This window comes from Trachypithecus francoisi, unplaced genomic scaffold (assembly GCF_009764315.1).
Source record: "Trachypithecus francoisi isolate TF-2019V2 unplaced genomic scaffold, Tfra_2.0 Lachesis_group20, whole genome shotgun sequence".
In the NCBI taxonomy this organism is placed as follows: Eukaryota; Metazoa; Chordata; class Mammalia; order Primates; family Cercopithecidae; genus Trachypithecus; species Trachypithecus francoisi.
In genome coordinates this window covers 68,184,730-68,204,468 of record NW_022681466.1, presented here as the reverse complement: position 1 = coordinate 68,204,468, position 19,739 = coordinate 68,184,730, and the positions used below count along the sequence as shown (strand labels likewise).

General features: G+C 47.4%; 1 protein-coding gene across 6 annotated transcripts in view; it reads right to left on the bottom strand.

The window, feature by feature from the left end:
• The window catches only part of ANKFY1 (ankyrin repeat and FYVE domain containing 1), a 102,413-nt gene that overhangs the window by 17,582 nt on the left and 65,092 nt on the right, over positions 1 to 19,739 (bottom strand). For all 6 annotated transcript variants that reach the window (XR_004430888.1, XM_033185040.1, XM_033185038.1 and 3 more), the window contains 7 exons: positions 15,266 to 15,470; positions 13,339 to 13,407; positions 12,614 to 12,813; positions 7,533 to 7,630; positions 2,684 to 2,912; positions 1,364 to 1,462; positions 946 to 1,099 (listed from right to left, as the gene is read on the bottom strand). Coding sequence is in view for 5 of the 6 variants with exons in the window: in XM_033185040.1 (XP_033040931.1) it covers positions 946 to 1,099; positions 1,364 to 1,462; positions 2,684 to 2,912; positions 7,533 to 7,630; positions 12,614 to 12,813; positions 13,339 to 13,407; positions 15,266 to 15,470 (1,054 nt within the window). In the remaining variant the exon portion in view is untranslated. The remainder of the gene's footprint in view (positions 1 to 945; positions 1,100 to 1,363; positions 1,463 to 2,683; positions 2,913 to 7,532; positions 7,631 to 12,613; positions 12,814 to 13,338; positions 13,408 to 15,265; positions 15,471 to 19,739) is intronic.

Sequence of the window (19,739 nt, the reverse complement as noted above, 5' to 3'; positions counted from 1 at the left end):
TGGTGGCTCATTTGTTGGAACGTTCTTCATTGTAACTGAAATTCCTTGTTAAAAACTGATTTTAGGCCGGGCGCAATGGCTCACGCCTGTAACCCCAGCACTATGGGAGGCCGAGGTGGGCGGATCATGAGGTCAGGAGATCGAGACCATCTTGGCTAACACAGTGAAACCCCGTCTCTACTAAAAATATAAAAAATTAGCTGGGCGTGGTGGCGGGCGCCTGTAGTCCCAGCTACTCCGGAGGCTGAGGCAGGAGAATGGCGTGAACCCGGGAGGCGGAGCTTGCAGTGAGTCGAGATGGCGCCACTGCACTCCAGCCTGGGCAACTGGGCGAGACTCCGTCTCAAAAAAAAAAAACAAAACTGATTTTAGGGCAGCTGCAGTGGCTCACGACTATAATCCCAGCACTTAGGGAGGCGGAGGCGGGCAGATCACTTGAGGTCAGGAGTTCGAGACCAGCCTGGCCAACACAGTGAAACCCCATCTCTACTAAAAGTACAAAAAATGAGCCGGGCGTGGTGGCGGGCGCCTGTAATCCCAGCTACTTGGGAGGCTGAGGCACAAGAAACGCTTGAATCCAGTAGGCGGAGGCTGCAGTAAGCCGAGATCGCACCACTGCACTCCAGCCTGGGCAAGAGTGAGATCCTGACTCAAAGAAAAAAAAACAAAACCTGATTTTAGATTGTTTTTTACAATGAGACTTGTGCAATACTGTGCACTGGTCCTGAAAGGTTCAGACAAGAGCAAAGAACAGTTCCTTTTCTCCATTACAATCAAGACTTTTGATGATTTTGTGACAACACTGCATTTATGTGTTTTTAGAGCTACTGTTTCCTTTCCTTTATCTAACATGAAACAAAACCACTTTTCTACAAGCGAGGCTTTGCTTTTGACATCTCACAATTGTTACCTGGTGTTACAGTGGAGAGTGCGGCTTCACCCTACCTGACATTTATATCTGCCTGGTGCTCCAGGAGGAAGAGCGCGCTCTTGCTGTCCTGCCGCTGTATGGCCATGTGCAGTAGGGTCTGCCCATCCGACATGGTGTCATTGATGGAGGCCCCAGAGCCCAGCAGCTGGGCTGCGATCGTGTGCATGCCTGGGAAAGAAACAAGCCCCAATTTCATCCACGCTCAGCTTTTCCCGCTTCCTCAACATCTTACTACAACAGACATACCCTCTCAACTTCTCAAAGCCAGCAGTTTTCCACTGGATCTAACAGGCCTAACTCAAACAGAAAGATTATTTCACAACCAAATGATTAGCCCACTCTCCTCTTTCTTTCTCACTCCCTCTCTCCCGCCCAGCCCTGCTTCAGACAGCTGTCTGTCTGCAGACATGAGCGGCCCCGGCACGGCCTTACCACTCCATAATGCCAGGCCCAGCACAGTCTGGTCTCGGGAATCTTTGAGGCTGAAGTCCGGAATGATTTGCAAGTTGTTGGTGGCATGAAGAGCATTGGCTAAATGTTTTAAAAAGGAAAAGAACATTTGAGTTCACCATCTGTGGATCCCATTTAAAGCACTCAGTAGAGTAAGAACTCAGTTTCAAACTAACTGTTGGGTATAATACAATCAATGCTACAAAAAGAGAGTAGATAAATCTTGTCAGGACTCGAAGCCCAGAAATCTGATATCTTGGAGCAAAACTTAGGGGGAAACTGAATCTTTTTGAAGCTTAAAACACTGACTCTTCACATAAGGAAAACGGGCTCCATTACGGAAACACACTTGATTCCTAAAGAGACGAAAACAACGCCCTGATGATGTTTCCAAATACACAATCTTAAAACTTTCCCTCCTACGGTCTTAAAACTTCTGTGAGGACCAAAAAAAGGGCACACAGTACCTAAAACCCCACCTCTCCCTCCAAAAAGACAATGCTAAAAAACCACTGTCCTTAACAAGGATTGAGGCAAGAGCAAAATAAACCTCAGGACAGGAAAGAGAAGGCATGAGGAAGACTTTCTGAGGGAAACGACCCTTCTGTCCCGCAGGGGCTGCCCTTGGCCCCTCTCTCACGGGGTGCCTGCCACAGCAGGTTCTCCAAGACAGTGCTCACACCGAGGCACAGCTTTGCTTGACCTACACTAAATGGCCTGGAGAAATACTCAAATAAGACAGACGGCAGAATCAAAAGTTCTTTTTTTTTGAGACGGAGTCTCTCTCTGTCGCCCAGGCTGGAGTGCAGTGGCCGGATCTCAGCTCACTGCAAGCTCCACCTCCCGGGTTTACGCCATTCTCCTGCCTCAGCCTCCGGAGCAGCTGGGACTACAGGCGCCCGCCACCTCGCCCGGCTAGTTTTTTTGTATTTTTTAGTAGAGACGGGGTTTCACCGTGTTAGCCAGGATGGTCTCGATCTCCTGACCTCGTGATCCGCCCGTCTCGGCCTCCCAAAGTGCTGGGATTACAGGCTTGAGCCACCGCGCCCAGCCTAGAATCAAGAGTTCTACCAGCTTAACCTAACAAGTGAAATGGGCAGGCCCCATCCTGAAAACACACACAGGGAAGCAGCAGTCAAGAGCCAGACTACATGCTTCTCTAGTTTGACCTGAAAGGATTTTTTGGGAGTAAGAAACTAGCTATACGAAACTCACCAACAGAAGAAACATCAACTCTGTAACTAACGATCCTAAACCGCTGTCCCCAAGTCAAAATGATGGACAGTATTCCCACATACGTACCTTTCTGCTCCAGGATGACAGACACCACGTCCGGATGGTTATAGGCGATCGCCATGTGCAGTGGTGTCTGCAGATAGATGTTGTCCGCCAAACTGGTCAGGGATGCAGCCTCCTTTGGCAAAGGCAGAGCTTCCTCCGTCTGCAGGTTTGGGTTGGCACCTTGCTGCAGGAGCTCTGCAGTGAGGTTGGCCAGGCCATGCCGACACGCTGTGTGCAACGGGGTTTCTCCCTGAATGGAAACAAATGGCTGAAATCTGAGCACTCACAGGAATTCCCTTCAGGAAGGGAACATGGCAGCCTGAGAGAAAAAACTCGGGTCCTGGGCTCATCCTGTCACCCGCTGACCCTCCTGACTTCTGTTCTTTTTCTCCTGAACCATCATCACTCTCAGTATCTTTTTTCTTTCTTTTTTTGGTTTTGTTTGGAGACAAGTCCCGCGCTCTGTTGCCCAGGCTGGAATGCAGTGTCAAGATCTCGGCTCACTGCAACCTCCGCCTCCTGGGTTCAAGCAATTCTCCTGCCTCAGCCTCCTAAGTAGCTGGGATTGATTACAGGCACGCACCACCACGCCTGGCTAATTTTTGTATTTTTAGTACAGACAGGTTTCACCATGTTGGCCAGGCTGGTCTTAAACTCCTGATCTTTTGATCCACCCGCCTCAGCCTCCCAAAGTGCTGGGATTACAGGCGTGAGCCACCGCGTCCGGCCCTTTTTTTTTTTTTTTGAGGCGGAGTCTCGCCGTGTTGCCCAGGCTGGACTCAAACTTCAAGCCTCAAGCAGTCCTCTTGCCTCAGCTTCCCAAATAGCTGGGGTCACAGGCGTGAGGCACTGCGCCTGGTTCCACCCTTCGTTTCTTCAGTGTCTTCCCCAAGCACCTTCGAAAGCTGGCTTCTTGACTTCACCTCCTATCTCCTCCTTAACCGCCCTCTGCTTTGTTTCATAACTTTTTTTTTTTCTAATTCTAAAAATAATATATGCTTATTATGACAGAACAATAACAAGCTACAAGTGTCACCAAAATAAACAGTGCAAGTGGGAGAGCCGCGCAGCCCCCACCTGGGAGCGAGGCACCGGCAATCAGCAGCCGACACGGTGGCCGTCGCTGCTTCTGTAGCTCCTCACTTGCACTCCGTTTCTGTGGCCTGCTCGCATCAATCTCATCTTGAACTCTGATCAAGACCTCCTTCCCCTACTTTTAAAAGTTAAAAATTATTTTTAATGGGTATTACCGGTACCTGATGCAATATTTACAGAGAAGTTTCCTCTCCCATTTGGAACCATTATTACCAGTTTCATGTTTCTCTCCATTGACAGAATACTCCCAGGAAAATGCATGTGTGCACATGCTTAAGCATTGCGGCGTGTCTATGTGTATGTCCGTATGTATACACACACGCTGGAGTTTTCCCACGCAAACAAGTAGAAATGAACAGAACATACCACTCTGCTTGCAGTACGGCGCTTGCATACGGTGCCTGCTCTCATCAGAGCTACATATCATCATCACTTAGAGAGGCGAGAACTCTCCAAGGCTTACTGTAAAAAACAGCAAGATCCCTGGCAGTGATGTTTACAACTGATCACAACCAGTTACAGATTCATTTGTTCCTTCACAGCCACTGCTTTACTTGACTAGCCTTAAAAAAAAAAAAAAAAGCAAGATCCTACCTCCTCCTTTTCCCTCAAAAAATCATCCTTTCCCAGCAGGAGTCACTTTTAACTCTCCCAGCTGGGTTTTGTAAATCTCCGTATTTCTAACTAACATGTTTTTATTGCTGCCTCTTGATTTTCCAGCTTTGAACATTATCTGTGGGACTCGCTACCGTGGCAGATAAGGATTGAGTGCTTTTACGCCTTGACCCAGAGCACGCGCTTCCCACCCAAATCCTCCCCATGCAGGGGAACTATAATTGCAGTGTGAGCCCTCCCAAGTATTTCCTCTTCCTCTTCCTCGTTCTCTCCCTTCCCCCGTTCCTCAGGGCTGTCTCCTGTTCCAGACCTTCTTCCTACACATTCTCACTGGGTGTGCTGATCTACTCCACGGCTTCTGCCATTATCTACAAGCAGGAGACTCTCAAACCCAGGCCTCCAGCCCCATTTTTGCATCTTATTTTTCCACAGCCTGTTAGACATCCCTACCTAAATGTTGAGAAATTCAGAAATCACAATGGAATTTACTCCCCCCACTCAGGTTCCTCCTCCTGGCCAGTTTCCTCTTTTTTCATGGGTTCACCACAGTAATTGTTTTTTTAAGTTCATACTTCGGTGTCTTTGGGGTACCGGTGGTTTCTGGTTCCATGGATAAGTTCTTGAGTGGAGATTTCTTAGATGTTAGCACACCTGTCACCTGAGCAGGGTACACTGCGCCCAGCATCCCCCTTTTATCCCCACAGCCCTCCCAAGCTGCCCCTCCGAGTCCCTGAATTCCACATGCCATCCCTGCACTGCAGCAGCTGGAACAGTTCTCTTGCCCTCACTCCTGGGAGCCTGAAGCATGCGTGTGGTATAGACTGACTCTGCAATTCCTGCAGAACCTGCTCCTTTGGATCCCAATGCAGTGTGAGAGGACAGCACAGGCCACTGCTTGTCAAGACGATTCCCAGTTGGCTCCGGCCTGGGCTCCACGTCACACCCACCATGCCAGCCATCCCAGGCAGTTTTCTCAGCTCCAGAAGAATCATACTACTTGTCTGCCCAAAACCCTCCAGTGGCTCTTCTGTCCCCACAGGATGAAGCCCACACACCGGAAGCCAGTGTTCCAGGCACTTCTGCGGCACTGCTCTCCACGGCTTTCATGTCAGGCCTCCCGTGTCTCTACAGTTTGGGTTTGACCTAGTTTTGCTATGAAGGGTATTCAGAGAAGGAGCAACAGCGGGTAGACAATGTGGGCCTAAGGGAGGTTTTCTTTTTGTTTGTTTTTTGTTTTCCAAGACAAAATCTCACTCTTTTGCCCAGGCTGCAGTGCAACGGCGCAGTCTCCACTCACTGTAACCTCCGCCTCCCAGGTTCAAGGATTCTTCTGCCTCAGCCTCCCGAGCAGCTGGGACTACAGGCCCCCGCCACCACGGCCAGCTAATTTCTGTATTTTTAGTAGAGACGGGGGTCTCACCATGTTGGCCAGGCTGGTCTCGAACTCCTGACCCCAGATGAACCGCCTGCCTCAGCCTCCCAAAGTGCTGGGATTACATGTGTGAGCCACTGTGCCCGGCAGAGGATTTTAAGTTAGGAGAGAGTAGAGCAGTCTCTATGCTATTAGAAACGAATAATGGGCCAGGCTAATGATGCAGGAGGAAAAGAAAGAGAGAGTGACACACAGTGGCAAGAGCAGAGGCATGGAGAAGGTGAGAGAGCACAAGGTGCTGCGATGGTGAGCCCAGAACAAGCAGCAGTGGGCGCTGGGCCATGCCGTCACTCTGGCTGGAGAGCTGGCGGTGTGCAGACACAGTGGAGTCAGCAGTGTTTCGAAAGGATGGCACTGCCCTCTCTCCTGTACCAAGATATGCTGGTCTGGCTCAGATACCAAGCTCACTGTTTACTGCCTTGCCCAGTGCTGTCAAGACAGTGTGCAACTAGACAGCCTTGTGCCAGAGTCTTAATGCGGACACCTCATTATTTATAATGAGCACCCACATAAGTACCGTGTGTGTGGACAGAGGCTGGGGAACGCCCCGGGCTGGAGCATCCACATAGGTATTATTTATAAGCCACTTAACCTCTCAGGACCTCAAGGTCCTTGACTCCAAAATAAAGAACTGACTGACGTGGGAACGGCTTCTTCAACCCTAATAATACAAGCTGTTTCCAGGTCCACTGTGAAAATTAAAAGGGATAACAGCCTTAAAGCTGCTAGCACAAAGTGACCGGAAAATAAATGTGATCTTGAAGACAAGCACATCCTCCAGGTCTGAAAACAATTAAGTAAAAATAACTACCAAATAGTACCTAATGTCTCAGATATTATGCTAATAAGCACTTAATGATATCATTTACTTTCATCTCAACCACACCCTATGAAATCAGTATTAACCTCATTTTATAGATGAGGAACTAAAATTAAGACCTCACAAACCTGGGCGCGGTGGCTCATGCCTGTAATCCCAGCACTTTGGGAGGCTGAGGTGGGCGAATCACCTGAGGTCGGGAGTTCGAGACCAGCCTGACCAACATGGGGAAACCCCGTCTCTACTGAAAAGAAAAAAACAAAAACAAACCAAAAAAAAAACCCCACAACATTAGCTGGGCATGATGGTGATCCCTGTAATCCCAGCTATTCTGGAGGCTGAGGCAGGAGAATTGCTTGAACCTGGGAGGCGGAGGTTGTGGTGAGGCAACATGGCACCATTGCACTCTGCCCTGGGCAACGAGAGTAAAACTCTGTCTCAAAAAAAAAAAAAAAGACTGCATAGGGAGGAAATGGGAAAGCTGGTAAACTCGGTAACGTCCAACCCCAAAGGTAACATTTGTATTCATAACACCATACATTCTACCTTGTTAGCGTGCGATATAGACTCATAAACGACAATCCACATAGGAAAACTCAAGCAAATGGTAGGTTTGTGCATGCGTTTGTTAACCTCTATTAAAGTGCATGGTATCTAGTTCAGGGCCTGATAACCCGAACAAGCACTGTTTCCTAAACAAACGCTTAGGAAATGGTTTTGCTAAATGAATCAATCAGCCAATATTTGAGGAAACATAATTTGTTTCCCCCTGGCTTTTTAACCATATGCATGTATTATTCTGATAAAAACTGAAAAAAACCACCTATTCCCCTTTTTCCTACATATCCACCAGTGCCATTTCTTCCATAGATCAACACCATTTTCTCCAGCGGCCCTGTCACACTTACCCACTTGTTTCTGTGGTTGACATGGGCACCGTTGCTTGCCAGGAAAAGAGCTGCTGCCTCGTTTCCTGCTCCAGCTGCCCGCTGTAGTAAACAGTTTCCTAGAAGAAAACCGGCATGCTGATTCTTCTGTTTGCATCAAAATGCAGTCACGCTGCACACTGCACAACACCCTGCTCTTCCCGCCACCCCTGTGACTGGCAAGCCCTCACCAGACAGTAGGTCCACACGAGACGGTAAGTATCATTTAAGTCCACAAAGGTACTTGATGCATGTGGACACAGAGGGTGGGGAACGCCCCGGGCTGGAGCATCCACATAGGTACTGTGTGTGTGGACACAGAGGCTGCGGAACGCCCCGGGCTGGAACACCCACATAGGTACTGTTGTGTGGACACAGAGACAGAGGCTGGAGCATCCACATAGGTACTCTGTGTGTGGACACAGACCCTAGAGAACACCCCAGGCTGGAGCACCCACATAGGTACTGTGTGTGTGGACACAGACCCTAGGGAACGCCCCAGCTGGAACACCCAGTTCCTCCATGGGATTCCCACTGGCCACTGCCCAGGACTGCAGGCAACTTCTGTCTCCTTGCTGAGGTTGGGTTAGAGCAAGGTTTCTCAGTGGTGGTGCTACTGACATTTTGGACAGGATAAATTCTTTGTTGTGGGTACAACGTTCAGCAGCATCCTCTGAACTTAAGACAATTAGAAACGTCTACAGATGTTGGCCACGTGTGGTGACTCACAACTGTCATCTCAGCACTTTCGGAGGCCGAGGCAGGCGGATCACTTGGTGCCAGTGGTTTGAGATCAGCCTGGCCAACATGGTGAAAACCCGTCTCTACTAAAACTACAAAACTAGCCAGGCTTGGTGGTGCACACCTGTAATCCCAGCTACTTGGGAGGCTGAGACATGGGAATCGCTTGAACCCAGGAGGCAGAGGTTGCAGTAAGCTGAGATTGCGCCACTGCTCTCCAGCCTGGACAACAGAACAAGACTGTCTCAAAGAAAAAAAAAAAAATGTCTACAGATGTTGACAAATGTTCTCAGGCAGTAAAGGCAGGATTGTGCCAGGCTGAAAACCACTTGGCTGGATGACCATTTTGAAAACATTTTAAGTTCTATTAGAAAATGCCCCTTAAATATAAACACTTCAGTTTTATTCCTAATGCTTTAAAAATGTTTGTTCTTGGCTTAGAAATATTTTCCTTAGCAGTGTCACTCTTTTCTAAATAAAAACCTTGGAAATAAAAAAATGAGGTTTTTTTCTTCTTTTTCTCTCTAAATGGTTTTAGTCCTAAAACAGTGTTTCTCAGCCTTTTAAAATCCATTTCTAAAAATGAACAAACTCTCTCATGTCAATAGCTATACTATTTTAAATTTTTTTTTTTTTGGAGATGGAGTCTAGCTCTGTCGCCCGGGCTGGAGTGCAGTGGCTGGATCTCAGCTCACTGCAAGCTCCGCCTCCCGGGTTTACACCATTCTCCTGCCTCAGCCTCCTGAGTAGCTGGGACTACAGGAGCCCGCCACCTCGCCCGGCTAGTTTTTTGTATTTTTTAGTAGAGACAGGGTTTCACCGTGTTAGCCAGGATGGTCTCAATCTCCTGACCTCGTGATCTGCCCATCTCAGCCTCCCAAAGTGCTGGGATTACAGGCTTGAGCCACCGCGCCCGGCCTACTATTTGAAATTCTAAATAAACTAAACACCAGGACTAAAAACAAGATAAAGAACTGTGACAGCGAGGCACAGTGACTCACTGCCAGTAATCCCAGAACTTTGGGAGTCTGAGGTGGGTGGATCATTTGAGGTCAGGAGTTCGAGACCAGCTTGGCCAACATGGTGAAACCCTGTCTCTACTAAAAACGTAAAAATGTGCCAGGCCTGGTGGCGCATGCCTGTAATCTCAGCTACTCGGGAGGCTGAGGCAGGAGAATCACTTGAACCCGGGAGGCAGAGGTTTCAGTGAGCCGAGACAGTCCCACCGCACTCCAGCCTGGACGACAGAGTGAGACTCTGTCTCAAAACAATCAAACAAACAAAAAGAAATGGGACAAAGTACTACTTTGCTTTCATACCACGTTTTTCCTTATCCGACTCCTAGTTGACGGCTGCTCTAATCTGGAGACTCCGAATGTGGGCCCCATGTTCACGCCTGCAGTCATTCCCCTGTACCCAAGACTTAAATTCTATACCTCCCAACAGAACAAAGATAACCCGTGATTGCGAAAACATCACTAAACTGTTAAAAGCTAGTGGACGGGCCGGGCGCGATGGCTCAAGCCTGTAATCCCAGCACTTTGGGAGGCCGAGACGGGCGGATCACGAGGTCAGGAGATCGAGACCATCCTGGCTAACACGGTGAAACCCTGTCTCTACTAAAAAATACAAAAAACCAGCCGGGCGAGGTGACGGGCACCTGTAGTCCCAACTACTCGGGAGGCTGAGGCAGGAGAATGGCGTGAACCCGGAAGGCCACTGACCTGGAACCCGGAAGGCCACAAGACTCTGTCTTGTTTTGAGACAGAGTCTGCTCTGTCGCCTAGGCGGAGCTTGCAGTGAGCTGAGATCCGGCCACTGCACTCCAGCCTAGGCGACAGAGCAGACTCTGTCTCAAAACAAGACAAAACAAAACAACAACAACAAAAAAAAGTGAGTGGACGAATTGGCTGGTCCGGCTGCAGTGGTGTTTACAACTCATCAAAATCAGTTACAGATTTCTTTGTTCGTTCTTCGCTCCCACTGCTTCACCTGACTAGCCTTAAAATTAAAAAAAAAAAATTTAAAAATTTAAAAAACTTTATAAATTAAAAAAAAATTTAAAAATCTTAGTGGAGTAAGATTACACGTAAAATGAAAAATGAAACATATCTATAGAAAAAACAATCCTGAGCCTGTCTAGATTTGACAATTAAAACAAAGTGTATAATGTAAAATTAACAGAACCAGCAAGAAAAATGGACAAAACCAATGAAAAATTTTAATATACCTCTCAGAAACTTACAGATCAAGCAGTCCAAAAGTTAATAAGAATATGTAAGATTTGAACAGCATAATGAACAAGCTTGATTTAACGCACATAAGAGAATGCTGCATCCTACAATTAAAGAATGCATATTATTTTCAAGCACACGTCAGACTTTTATAAAAACTAGTTCTGGCCGGGTGCGGTGGCTCACGCCTGTAATCCCAGCACTTTGGGAGGCCGAGGCGGGAGGATCACAAGGTCAGGAGATCGAGACCATCCTGGTTAACACAGTGAAACCCCGTCTCTATTAAAAATACAAAAATTAGCCGGGTATGGCAGCATGCGCCTGTACTCCCAACTGCTGGGGAGGCTGAGGCAGGAGAATGGTGTGAACCCAGGAGGCAGAGCTTGCAGTGAAACCAAGATCGCACCACTGCACTCCAGCCAGGGCGACCCAGCGAGACTCCATCTCAAAAAAAAAAACCAAAAAACTAGTTCTGTTCAAGCCTGTTTTTTGTTTGTTTTTTAAGAGACAGGATATTGCTCTGTCACCCAGGCTGCAGCACAGTGGAGTGATCATAGCTCACCGCAGCCTCCAACTCCTGGCCTCAAGCAGTTCTCCCACATCAGCCTCCTGGTAGCTCAGGGTACAGGCATGAGCCACCATTCGATTCTTTTTTTTTTTTTTTTGAGACGGAGTCTCGCTCTGTTGCCCAGGCTGGACTGCAGTGGCCAGATCTCAGCTCACTGCAAGCTCCGCCTCCCGGGTTTCCGCCATTCTCCTGCCTCAGCCTCCCGAGTAGCTGGGACTACAGGCGCCCGCCACCTTGCCCGGCTAGTTTTTTTTTTTTTTTGTATTTTTAGTAGAGACGGGGTTTCACCGTGTTAGCCAGGATGGTCTCGATCTCCTGACCTCGTGATCCACCCGTCTCGGCCTCCCAAAGTGCTGGGATTACAGGCTTGAGCCACCGCGCCCGGCCTTCGATTCTTAAGTATCAAAGAACCAATCCCTTATATGCCAAATTCTGATATGATTAAATTAGTAATCAGTAAAATTATAGGCAATAACCAATATATCTGTAAATTAAAAGGAATTAGTAACAATCTGATTTCCAGAAGTCTTCAGTCTAAAACACTTATAGTTCTTCCTATATTAGCTGTCCTGTAGTACCACTGCCTTGAGCTTTTGTATCACCTAGAGTGCTGATTTCATTTGACCTTTAAATATTTTTTTTATTTTTTATTGATTGATTGATTGATTTTTGAGACAGAGTCTCGCTCTGTTGCCTAGGCTGGAGTGCAGTGACGCGATCTTGGCTCACTGCAACCTCTACCTCCCAGGTTCAAGCAACTCTCCTACCTCAGCCTCCTGAGTAGCTGGGATTACAGGCGCCCACCACCACACCCAGCTACTTTTTGCATTTTTAGTAGAGACAGGGTTTCACCATGTTGGCCAGGCTGATCTTGAACTCCTGACCTCAGGTGATCTGCCCGCCTCAGCCTCCCAAAGTGCTGGGATTACAGGCATGAGCCACCGCACCTGGCCGACCTTCAATTATTAACTTCTTTAGGGAAAGGGCTGTTTTAATGTCCATCTTTTTTTTTTTCTTTTTTTTGGTCAACTCTTCCTGTGAGTGACACCTACCCATGTTTTATACATTTTTTGCTAGTACTCAATACTGAATTACACGGAATCCTTCTCCCTAAAATATCCCTGTATTTTATTTAGTCAGATCGAGGAAATACATTAAAACAGTGGTTCTCAAAGTATAGTCTAAGATGGTAAATCCTGAAGTTATCACCCACCTAAACGAAAGCGCTCTGGTACCATTTTTAAGACGGTCAAAGGAATGCTGAGTCCAAAGAGTCTGGGAGTCACCACATTAAACAAATGGAAGTTTCAGTTTCAGGGACTTGATGGCTGCTCAATTGTTTGAAGCACAGGATTTTTAAAAATTACAACCCAGGCTTTTACTCTATTTAAAATTAAGTACAAAATCATTATCCTCATAGTATGCCGTTCCATTTCTAAATCTGCGGTGAAAGCATTTACAGGCCATTTCCCGGCGCCTGCAGATCCCCGCATCGCCCCTTCGGGTGGCCTGTCCTTTACCTGTCGCTGTGTCAGGTGCGTCCGTGCGGCTGCCGCGCTGGATGAGTCTGGCTGCAAAGCTGTTCTCATCAAATGAAGTCCCATTTACCACGGGGACATCTTCGAAGGGGTTCACGGACTGGTCAGAAGACACGGTGATGTGCTGCACTGCGAGCCACAGAGCCGTGCTGCCCTCGTGGTCTTTGAGTTCTAAATCCAGTCTGAAAAGCAGAAGCAATGTCAACAGCATCTCCAATCTTTCTGAGACACTCTAGACTGACAACGACCTCGTTCTTCCTCTTTATCCGTTTTCAACGACACATCTTTTAGCTCACTTTAACTTCTTAATATATGCGACACTAACGGTGTTTAAGGAGAATGATTTTGGCCGGGCGCGGTAGCTCAAGCCTGTAATCCCAGCACTTTGGGAGGCCGAGGTGGGCGGATCACGAGGTCGGGAGATCGAGACCATCCTGGCTAACACGGTGAAACCCCGTCTCTACTAAAAAATACAAAAAACTAGCCGGGCGAGGTGGCGGGCTCCTGTAGTCCCAGCTACTCAGGAGGCTGAGACAGGAGAATGGCGTAAACCCAGGAGGCGGAGCTTGCAGTGAGCTGAGATCCGGCCACTGCACCCCAGCCTGGGCGACAGAGTGAGACTCCGTCTCAAAAAAAAAAAAGAAGAATGATTTTCCACTCACACCCCTCACACCCATCTTCTCACTTGTGCATGTCTCCCTACGTACTGTTTGCACTGCAGCAGCTGGCTGAACACATGTTCATTCCTGGCCATGATGGACACGTGCAAAGGAGTCCTGCAGGACCAAAAAGAAGAAGGGTCAATTCAGGACAGGCCTGTCCAGGACGACTCACGGCAAGAGGCACCCCGAATCCCAGGCAGAGCCCCCAACCACAAGAAACTCCACATTTCTACAAGGCTTCTAAAACCATGACCCAGGATCAAAACCTGAAAACGGATCTGCTTATATGTGACCGTTATTCAGTGGCCAAAAGGGACAAGCAGCAGCTCGAGGAAGCCATCTCAAATGCTCCCCAACTCAATCCCGACCCCCCCGAAGGCACAGACATGATTTTCTCAAACACAGCAGCTTCTGCCACAGCTGTGCAGATTTTCCCTCATCTATTCTCCATCAATTCGGAAAAGAAACTTGGCCCCATAATTTTCTGTTCTTCTCAAACACACTCAGCACAGCAACAGGAGAGAACTGATGACAGCTGCATTTAACCTCTTTTCACTGCTTTCACGTAGCACTCAGGAGCCCTGCAGGAGACTGGCACTGTGGAACTATCACACACACACACACACACACACACACATTGTGAGTCAGGGCCCAAGGGTGCACCTACCACACACACACACACACATACATTGTGAGTCAGGGCCCAAGGCTGCACCTACCCCCCCCCCCCCACACACACACACACCACACACACACACACACACACACACTGCAAGTTTACTGCTGTTGGAGGAAAAAAATAAAAGAATCAACAGCAGGGACATGGATGCAATTATTTTAGGAAATAAGGTAATTATCACGATATTGAGATTTCATGACGCTACATCTTATTTGTGTACCTTCCCTATCACACAAGTCCATTTTCCTATCTGACAACCAAACTTTACAAAAAATCTTTTCTTTTTTGAGAGGGTTTTCAAAGGTATAAAATACTGAGTTGTTGTAAGGACAAGCAGGTCCCAACTATGGTCAGTGATTCAGGTGGCTTAACCGTCCTTCACAGCCTCACACCACTGTCCCAAGACAAGCAGCCTTTTCCTAGATCCTAAACCACAAGGAATCCCCAACTAAGTATTTCTGGAAATGGGCAAAATGAACACAGTAATTACTGTTAAATATGCAAAGGGCTGTGCTATGGACAAAGGTAGCAAGCTGTGCAGATAAAGTGGGAGTGTTTACAAGAAGGTAAAAGTGGGTTTAACAATTAGAATTTTCTAACAATTAGACCTCACAGAAATAAAACAGATTGTCTGGTTGCTTGGTAGTTCTTCACACTTGGATAGTTTAAACTCTAAGAAACGCTACAAGGCTCCCTTGGAGGCCCTGGACTAGATGACCACTCTGGTTCCTTCAAACATGAAGAGACAAATTGCTTAAAAGCTCGAAGACTGGCGCACGCCTGTAATCCCAGCACTCTGGGAGAACGAGGTGGGAAGACTGCTTGAGCCCAGGAGTTTGATGCCAGCCTGGACAATATGGCAAAACCCTGTCTCCACCAAAATACAACAATCAGCCAGGTGGGGTGGTGCGTGCCTGTAGTCCCACCTACTCAGGAGGCTGAGGTGGGAGGATCACCTGTGCCCAGGAAGTGGAGGCTACCGTGAGCCAAGATCACACCACTGCACTCCAGCCTGGGCGACAGAGTGAGATGCTGACACAGTTAAAAACAAACAAACAACAACAACAAAAAAACCCTCGATGACTTCAGTTACCCAGGACGGAAATGTTTTCCCCAAATGCCTCTGGTTTTAGTAGTGACACTACTACTATACATCAATGTCTGTGACTTTAATACAAATCAGACTGAATAATGCCAAACTAAAGAACATGAACTCCCCGTATGCCAATGACCTGCTACCGTAAGACAAGCTGAGAACAGTGCTAAGGGCACAGTGTCTGCTCCCCAGCTTACCTCCCCTTGCTGTCCTGCATGTTGGGGTTGGCACCAGCCTGCAGAAGGTCCTCTGCAATCTGCGCCATCTCAGACATCACATCTGCTGAGTGTTTCTTTGAACTGTACAAGGCCACAAGGTGCAATGGCGTCTCCTGGGCACCCAGTGTAGCGGCATTGACCAAGGCCCCATTCTTAATGAGGAAAGTGGCAGCAAAGAGATCTCCTTGAAAAGAAATAATAGAAGAAACAGTAACACATGACAACACTCAGGGCAAAGTATTCTGGCCAGTGCTTCCTCAAGAGGCAGCAGAAAGTGACTGCAGACAAAAGAGCAATAACTAGATGTGTCTGAAGGAACCTCTTGGGGCATCTGTAAGTGGAAACTCATCATTGAGATCATGGAGTTACAGACGAATTCAAAAGGCTGTGCTCAATTTTTGGTTACCTGTTATCACTTGTCGTGCCTCCTCACCTCAGTATCCTTTCACTGTTTGAGAATACTAGGCTGGGCCAGGTGTGGTGGCTCAAGCCTGTAGTCCCAGCGCTTTGGGAGGCCAAGGCGGGCAGATCACCTGACGTCGGGAGTTTGAGGCCAGCCTGACCAACATAGAGAAACCCCGTCTCTACTACAAATACAAAATTAGCCAGGCGTGGTGGTGCCTGCCTGTAATCCCAGCTACTCGGGAGGCTGAGACACGAGATTTGCTTGAACCCAGTGGGCGGAGGTTGCAGTGAGCTGAGACCGCACTATTGCACTTCAGCCTGGGCAACAAGAGCAAAACTCCATCTCAAAAAAAAAGAATACTAGGCTTCTATTCTTCAAAGGCCTCTTTGGGTCATCTCTCAAAAGGATTTCCAGGATCCCTCCCCAAACAATTTCTCTCTCTCCCTCTCTCTTTCTCATTTCCTGACCACAGCTTGTACCTAACTAAGCAACACTACCCCCATTCTGCTGTTCTTGCATACAGGTTCTACTCAGAGTAATCCCAAGTCTGTTTTATTATTATAAAATTTCTTTTCTTTTTAGATTTTTTTTTTTTTTTTCCAGACAGAGCCTTGCTGGAGTGCAGTGGCACAATCTCAGCTCACTGCAACTTCCGCTTCCGAAGTTGAAGCAATTCTCACGTCTCAGCCTCCCAAGTAGCTGGGACTATAGGCACATGCCACCACACCTGGCTAATTTTTTGTATTTTAGTAGGAACGGGGTTTCACCATGATGTACAGGGTGGTCTCAAACTCCTGAGCTCAGGCAAACCACCTGTCTCAGCCTCCCAAAGTGCCGGGATTACAGATGTGAGCCACTGCACCCTGTCTCTTTTTAGTTTTATAATTTCATTATATACACTTAACTGACTTAACAAGAAGTTTACAATGAAACATTTGAACAGAGTATCTGTACACATTACTATTTACAAAAATTTCACATGGTAAACAACCTTGTTGTGGAAACAAAATTTCTTTCTAAATCCCTTCCACTGACTTAACTCTGGCGGTATTACAGAGTCTACCTAGGACTATTTACAGATATCAAATCAACACTGAGGAACATCCCAGGGCTTTGGAAGGCCGAGGCGGGAGGATCGCTTGAGCCCAAGAGTTCGAGACTGCAGTGGGCCATGACTGTGCCGTTGCACTCTAGCCTTGGTGACAGAGAGAGATCCTGACTCAACAAAGGTTGAATAACTCACAGAAAATCCATTCTTCTTCTTATTGTTTGAGACAAAGTCTCACTCCCGTCACCCAGGCTGGTGCACTGGCATGATTATGGCTCGCTGCAGACTCAACTTCTTGGCTCAGGGGATTCTCCTGCCTCAGTCTCCTGAATAGCTGAGACTACAAGCGCGCATGCCACCATGCCTGGCTTATTTTTTTATATTTTTAGTAGAGATGGGGTATCACCATGTTGCCCAGGCTGGTCTCCAACCCGTGGGCTGAAGGGATCCACCTGTCTCAGCCTCCCAAAAGTGCTGGGATTACAGGCATGAGCCACTGTACCTGGCCAAAATCCATTAATTTTAATAGCTTCATTTACCATCTTTGACTATTTATGCTCTGTAGAAGTGAAAAAAACTACCTTGACATGTGGACAAAAGGCCAAGAATTAAGAGGAAGATGTTCACAGTATACATTTGTGAAAATACTGTCAGACACTAGTAAAGAGAAATTGACTCTAGATTGGTTCTACAAATACATGGTGAAGCTCAGAACTAAGCAATCTGACAAGTGGCCATTTAGTGTTAAAAATACTTGTGAAAAACCAGTTAAAGTATACTTGTCAAGTTAACTTGGAGGATGACAAGGATTAAGCAATTAAATTTGTTGTAAGATTAAAAGTTCAGTCTTCCTTGGATTTAGTTATATTTAAAATTTAAAACATGCAAACACACTACAAATATATGAAATTTATCGGCCGGGCGCGGTGGCTCAAGCCTGTAATCCCAGCACTTTGGGAGGCCGAGACGGGCGGATCACGAGGTCAGGAGATCGAGACCATCCTGGCTAACACGGTGAAACCCCGTCTCTACTAAAAAATACAAACACTAGCCGGGCGAGGTGGCGGGCGCCTGTAGTCCCAGCTACTCGGGAGGCTGAGGCAGGAGAAGGGCGTAAACCCGGAGGCGGAGCTTGCAGTGAGCTGAGATCCGGCCACTGCACTCCAGCCTGGGCGACAGAGCGAGACTCCATCTCAAAAAAAAAAAAAAAAAAGAAAAAAAGAAAGTAAGGCAAGAATAACAAAGCATCATTACACATGGAACAGTAACCGTTACAAGGCTTGGGGCATCACGCCTTCCTGGGGGAAAGCAATTGCTCTCAGTAGCCTCCAGGTGGCACCCATGAGCTCACACCAGGAAACTCGGGTTTTGGGGATTTTTTTGTTTTGTTTTGTTTGAGACACGGTTTCACTCTGTCACCCAAGCTGAAGTGCGGTGGCATCATCACAGCTCACTGCAGCCTCGACTTGCAGGGCTCAGGGGATCCTCCCAGCTCAGTGTCCTGAGTAGCTGGGACTACAGGTGCACGCCAACATACTCAGCTTTTTTGTGGTTTTGGTCGAGATGGGTTTTGCTACTGTTGCCCAAGCTGGTCTTGACCTCCTGGGCTCAGGCCATCCGCCCACCTCAGCCTCCCAAAGTGTTGGGATTACAGGTATGAGCCACAGCGCCTGGCCTGGAAAGTCTTTCAAGGGTTCAGTTAAACATCTTCCAAATCAAACTCATCTGCAACTTGCAACTTGAAGTCCCCATGTGTAACTGACGGATGATAGCAAGTTAACCCAAGAGCCTGGATTCAGAGGTACTTTCTGCAGATTCCGTCTCCATTTCACCAAGGTCTACAGGATGAATTTCTTGCAAATCACACCCTTCTTCAGCTGGATGGTCCCCAACATGCGGAACAACATCCCAGAGTTTGATTTGCTGGTCCCATGAGAGCTGACTATACTCCTTAAACATGTGGGTGATCTCGGGATGAATGCTGGATTGTTGAGGCTAACTTGGAACTTCTTTAAGGTATGGACCGCAGGCAATGGTGTTCTTCCCACAGTCGATCTGCTTTTGTCTTTGCATCAGGACACTTTGGTTCCTAATTGTTAGAATTTTGAGTGCAGACCCCTTTGAATCACAACCTGAGACGATTTTCTCTCTTCCAAAGTTTTCTTTTCATATCTTATGGGATCATTGCATCTCCTTTGACTACACACCTACAGTCTGAACATCTAAAATGGAGTTTCAGGAGTGCTAAAGCTCTCTTGAGTCTGTTGCCGGTATTCCTGTGCACATTTTCATTTGAATATACAGGTTTCATCTGGTTCTCAGTGGGTATGAAATTAGAAAATCATTTGCTTTTGTTTTGGCTTTTGGTTTTTTGAGATAGGGTCTCACTCTGTTGGTCAAGCTGGAATGCAGTGGTGCCATCATGGCTTACTGCAGCCTCAGCCTCCCAGCCTCAAGCAATCCTCCTGCCTCAGCCTCCCAAGGAGCTAGGGGTACAGGCGCATGCCACCCTGCCTGGCTCATTTTAAAATATTTCTTGTAGAGATGAGGTCTCACTATGTTGCCCAGGCTGTACTCAAACTCCTGGCCTCAAGTGATCCTCCCACCTTGGCCACCCAAAGTGCTGAGATTACAGGCGTGAGCCACTGCACCCAGGTCGACTGTCTGGTTTTCAATACTTCCCATCTGCTCTATGCTTTCTTCCGAGGGCCCATCTTGCTACAGAATGTAGGTTCTGGCACTGGGGCAGCCAGGAGGCCTCAGACGCTGACTCGTTCCTCAGATGCTGGATTGGCCCGTGTCTGATTTTTTTTTTTTTTTTTTTTTGGTATTCACACTGTCTTACACAAAACAGACCCTGGGGAAACGTTTGGGAAGAAAATGGACTGACTGCTTAGGGCTATTGGGTTCTACTTTATCAGAAAGGCTCTTATTTGAAAGAATTATGACTTCAGGTAACTTAACAATTTTCCAGTAAGTCCCTTCTCTTGAAATATTTT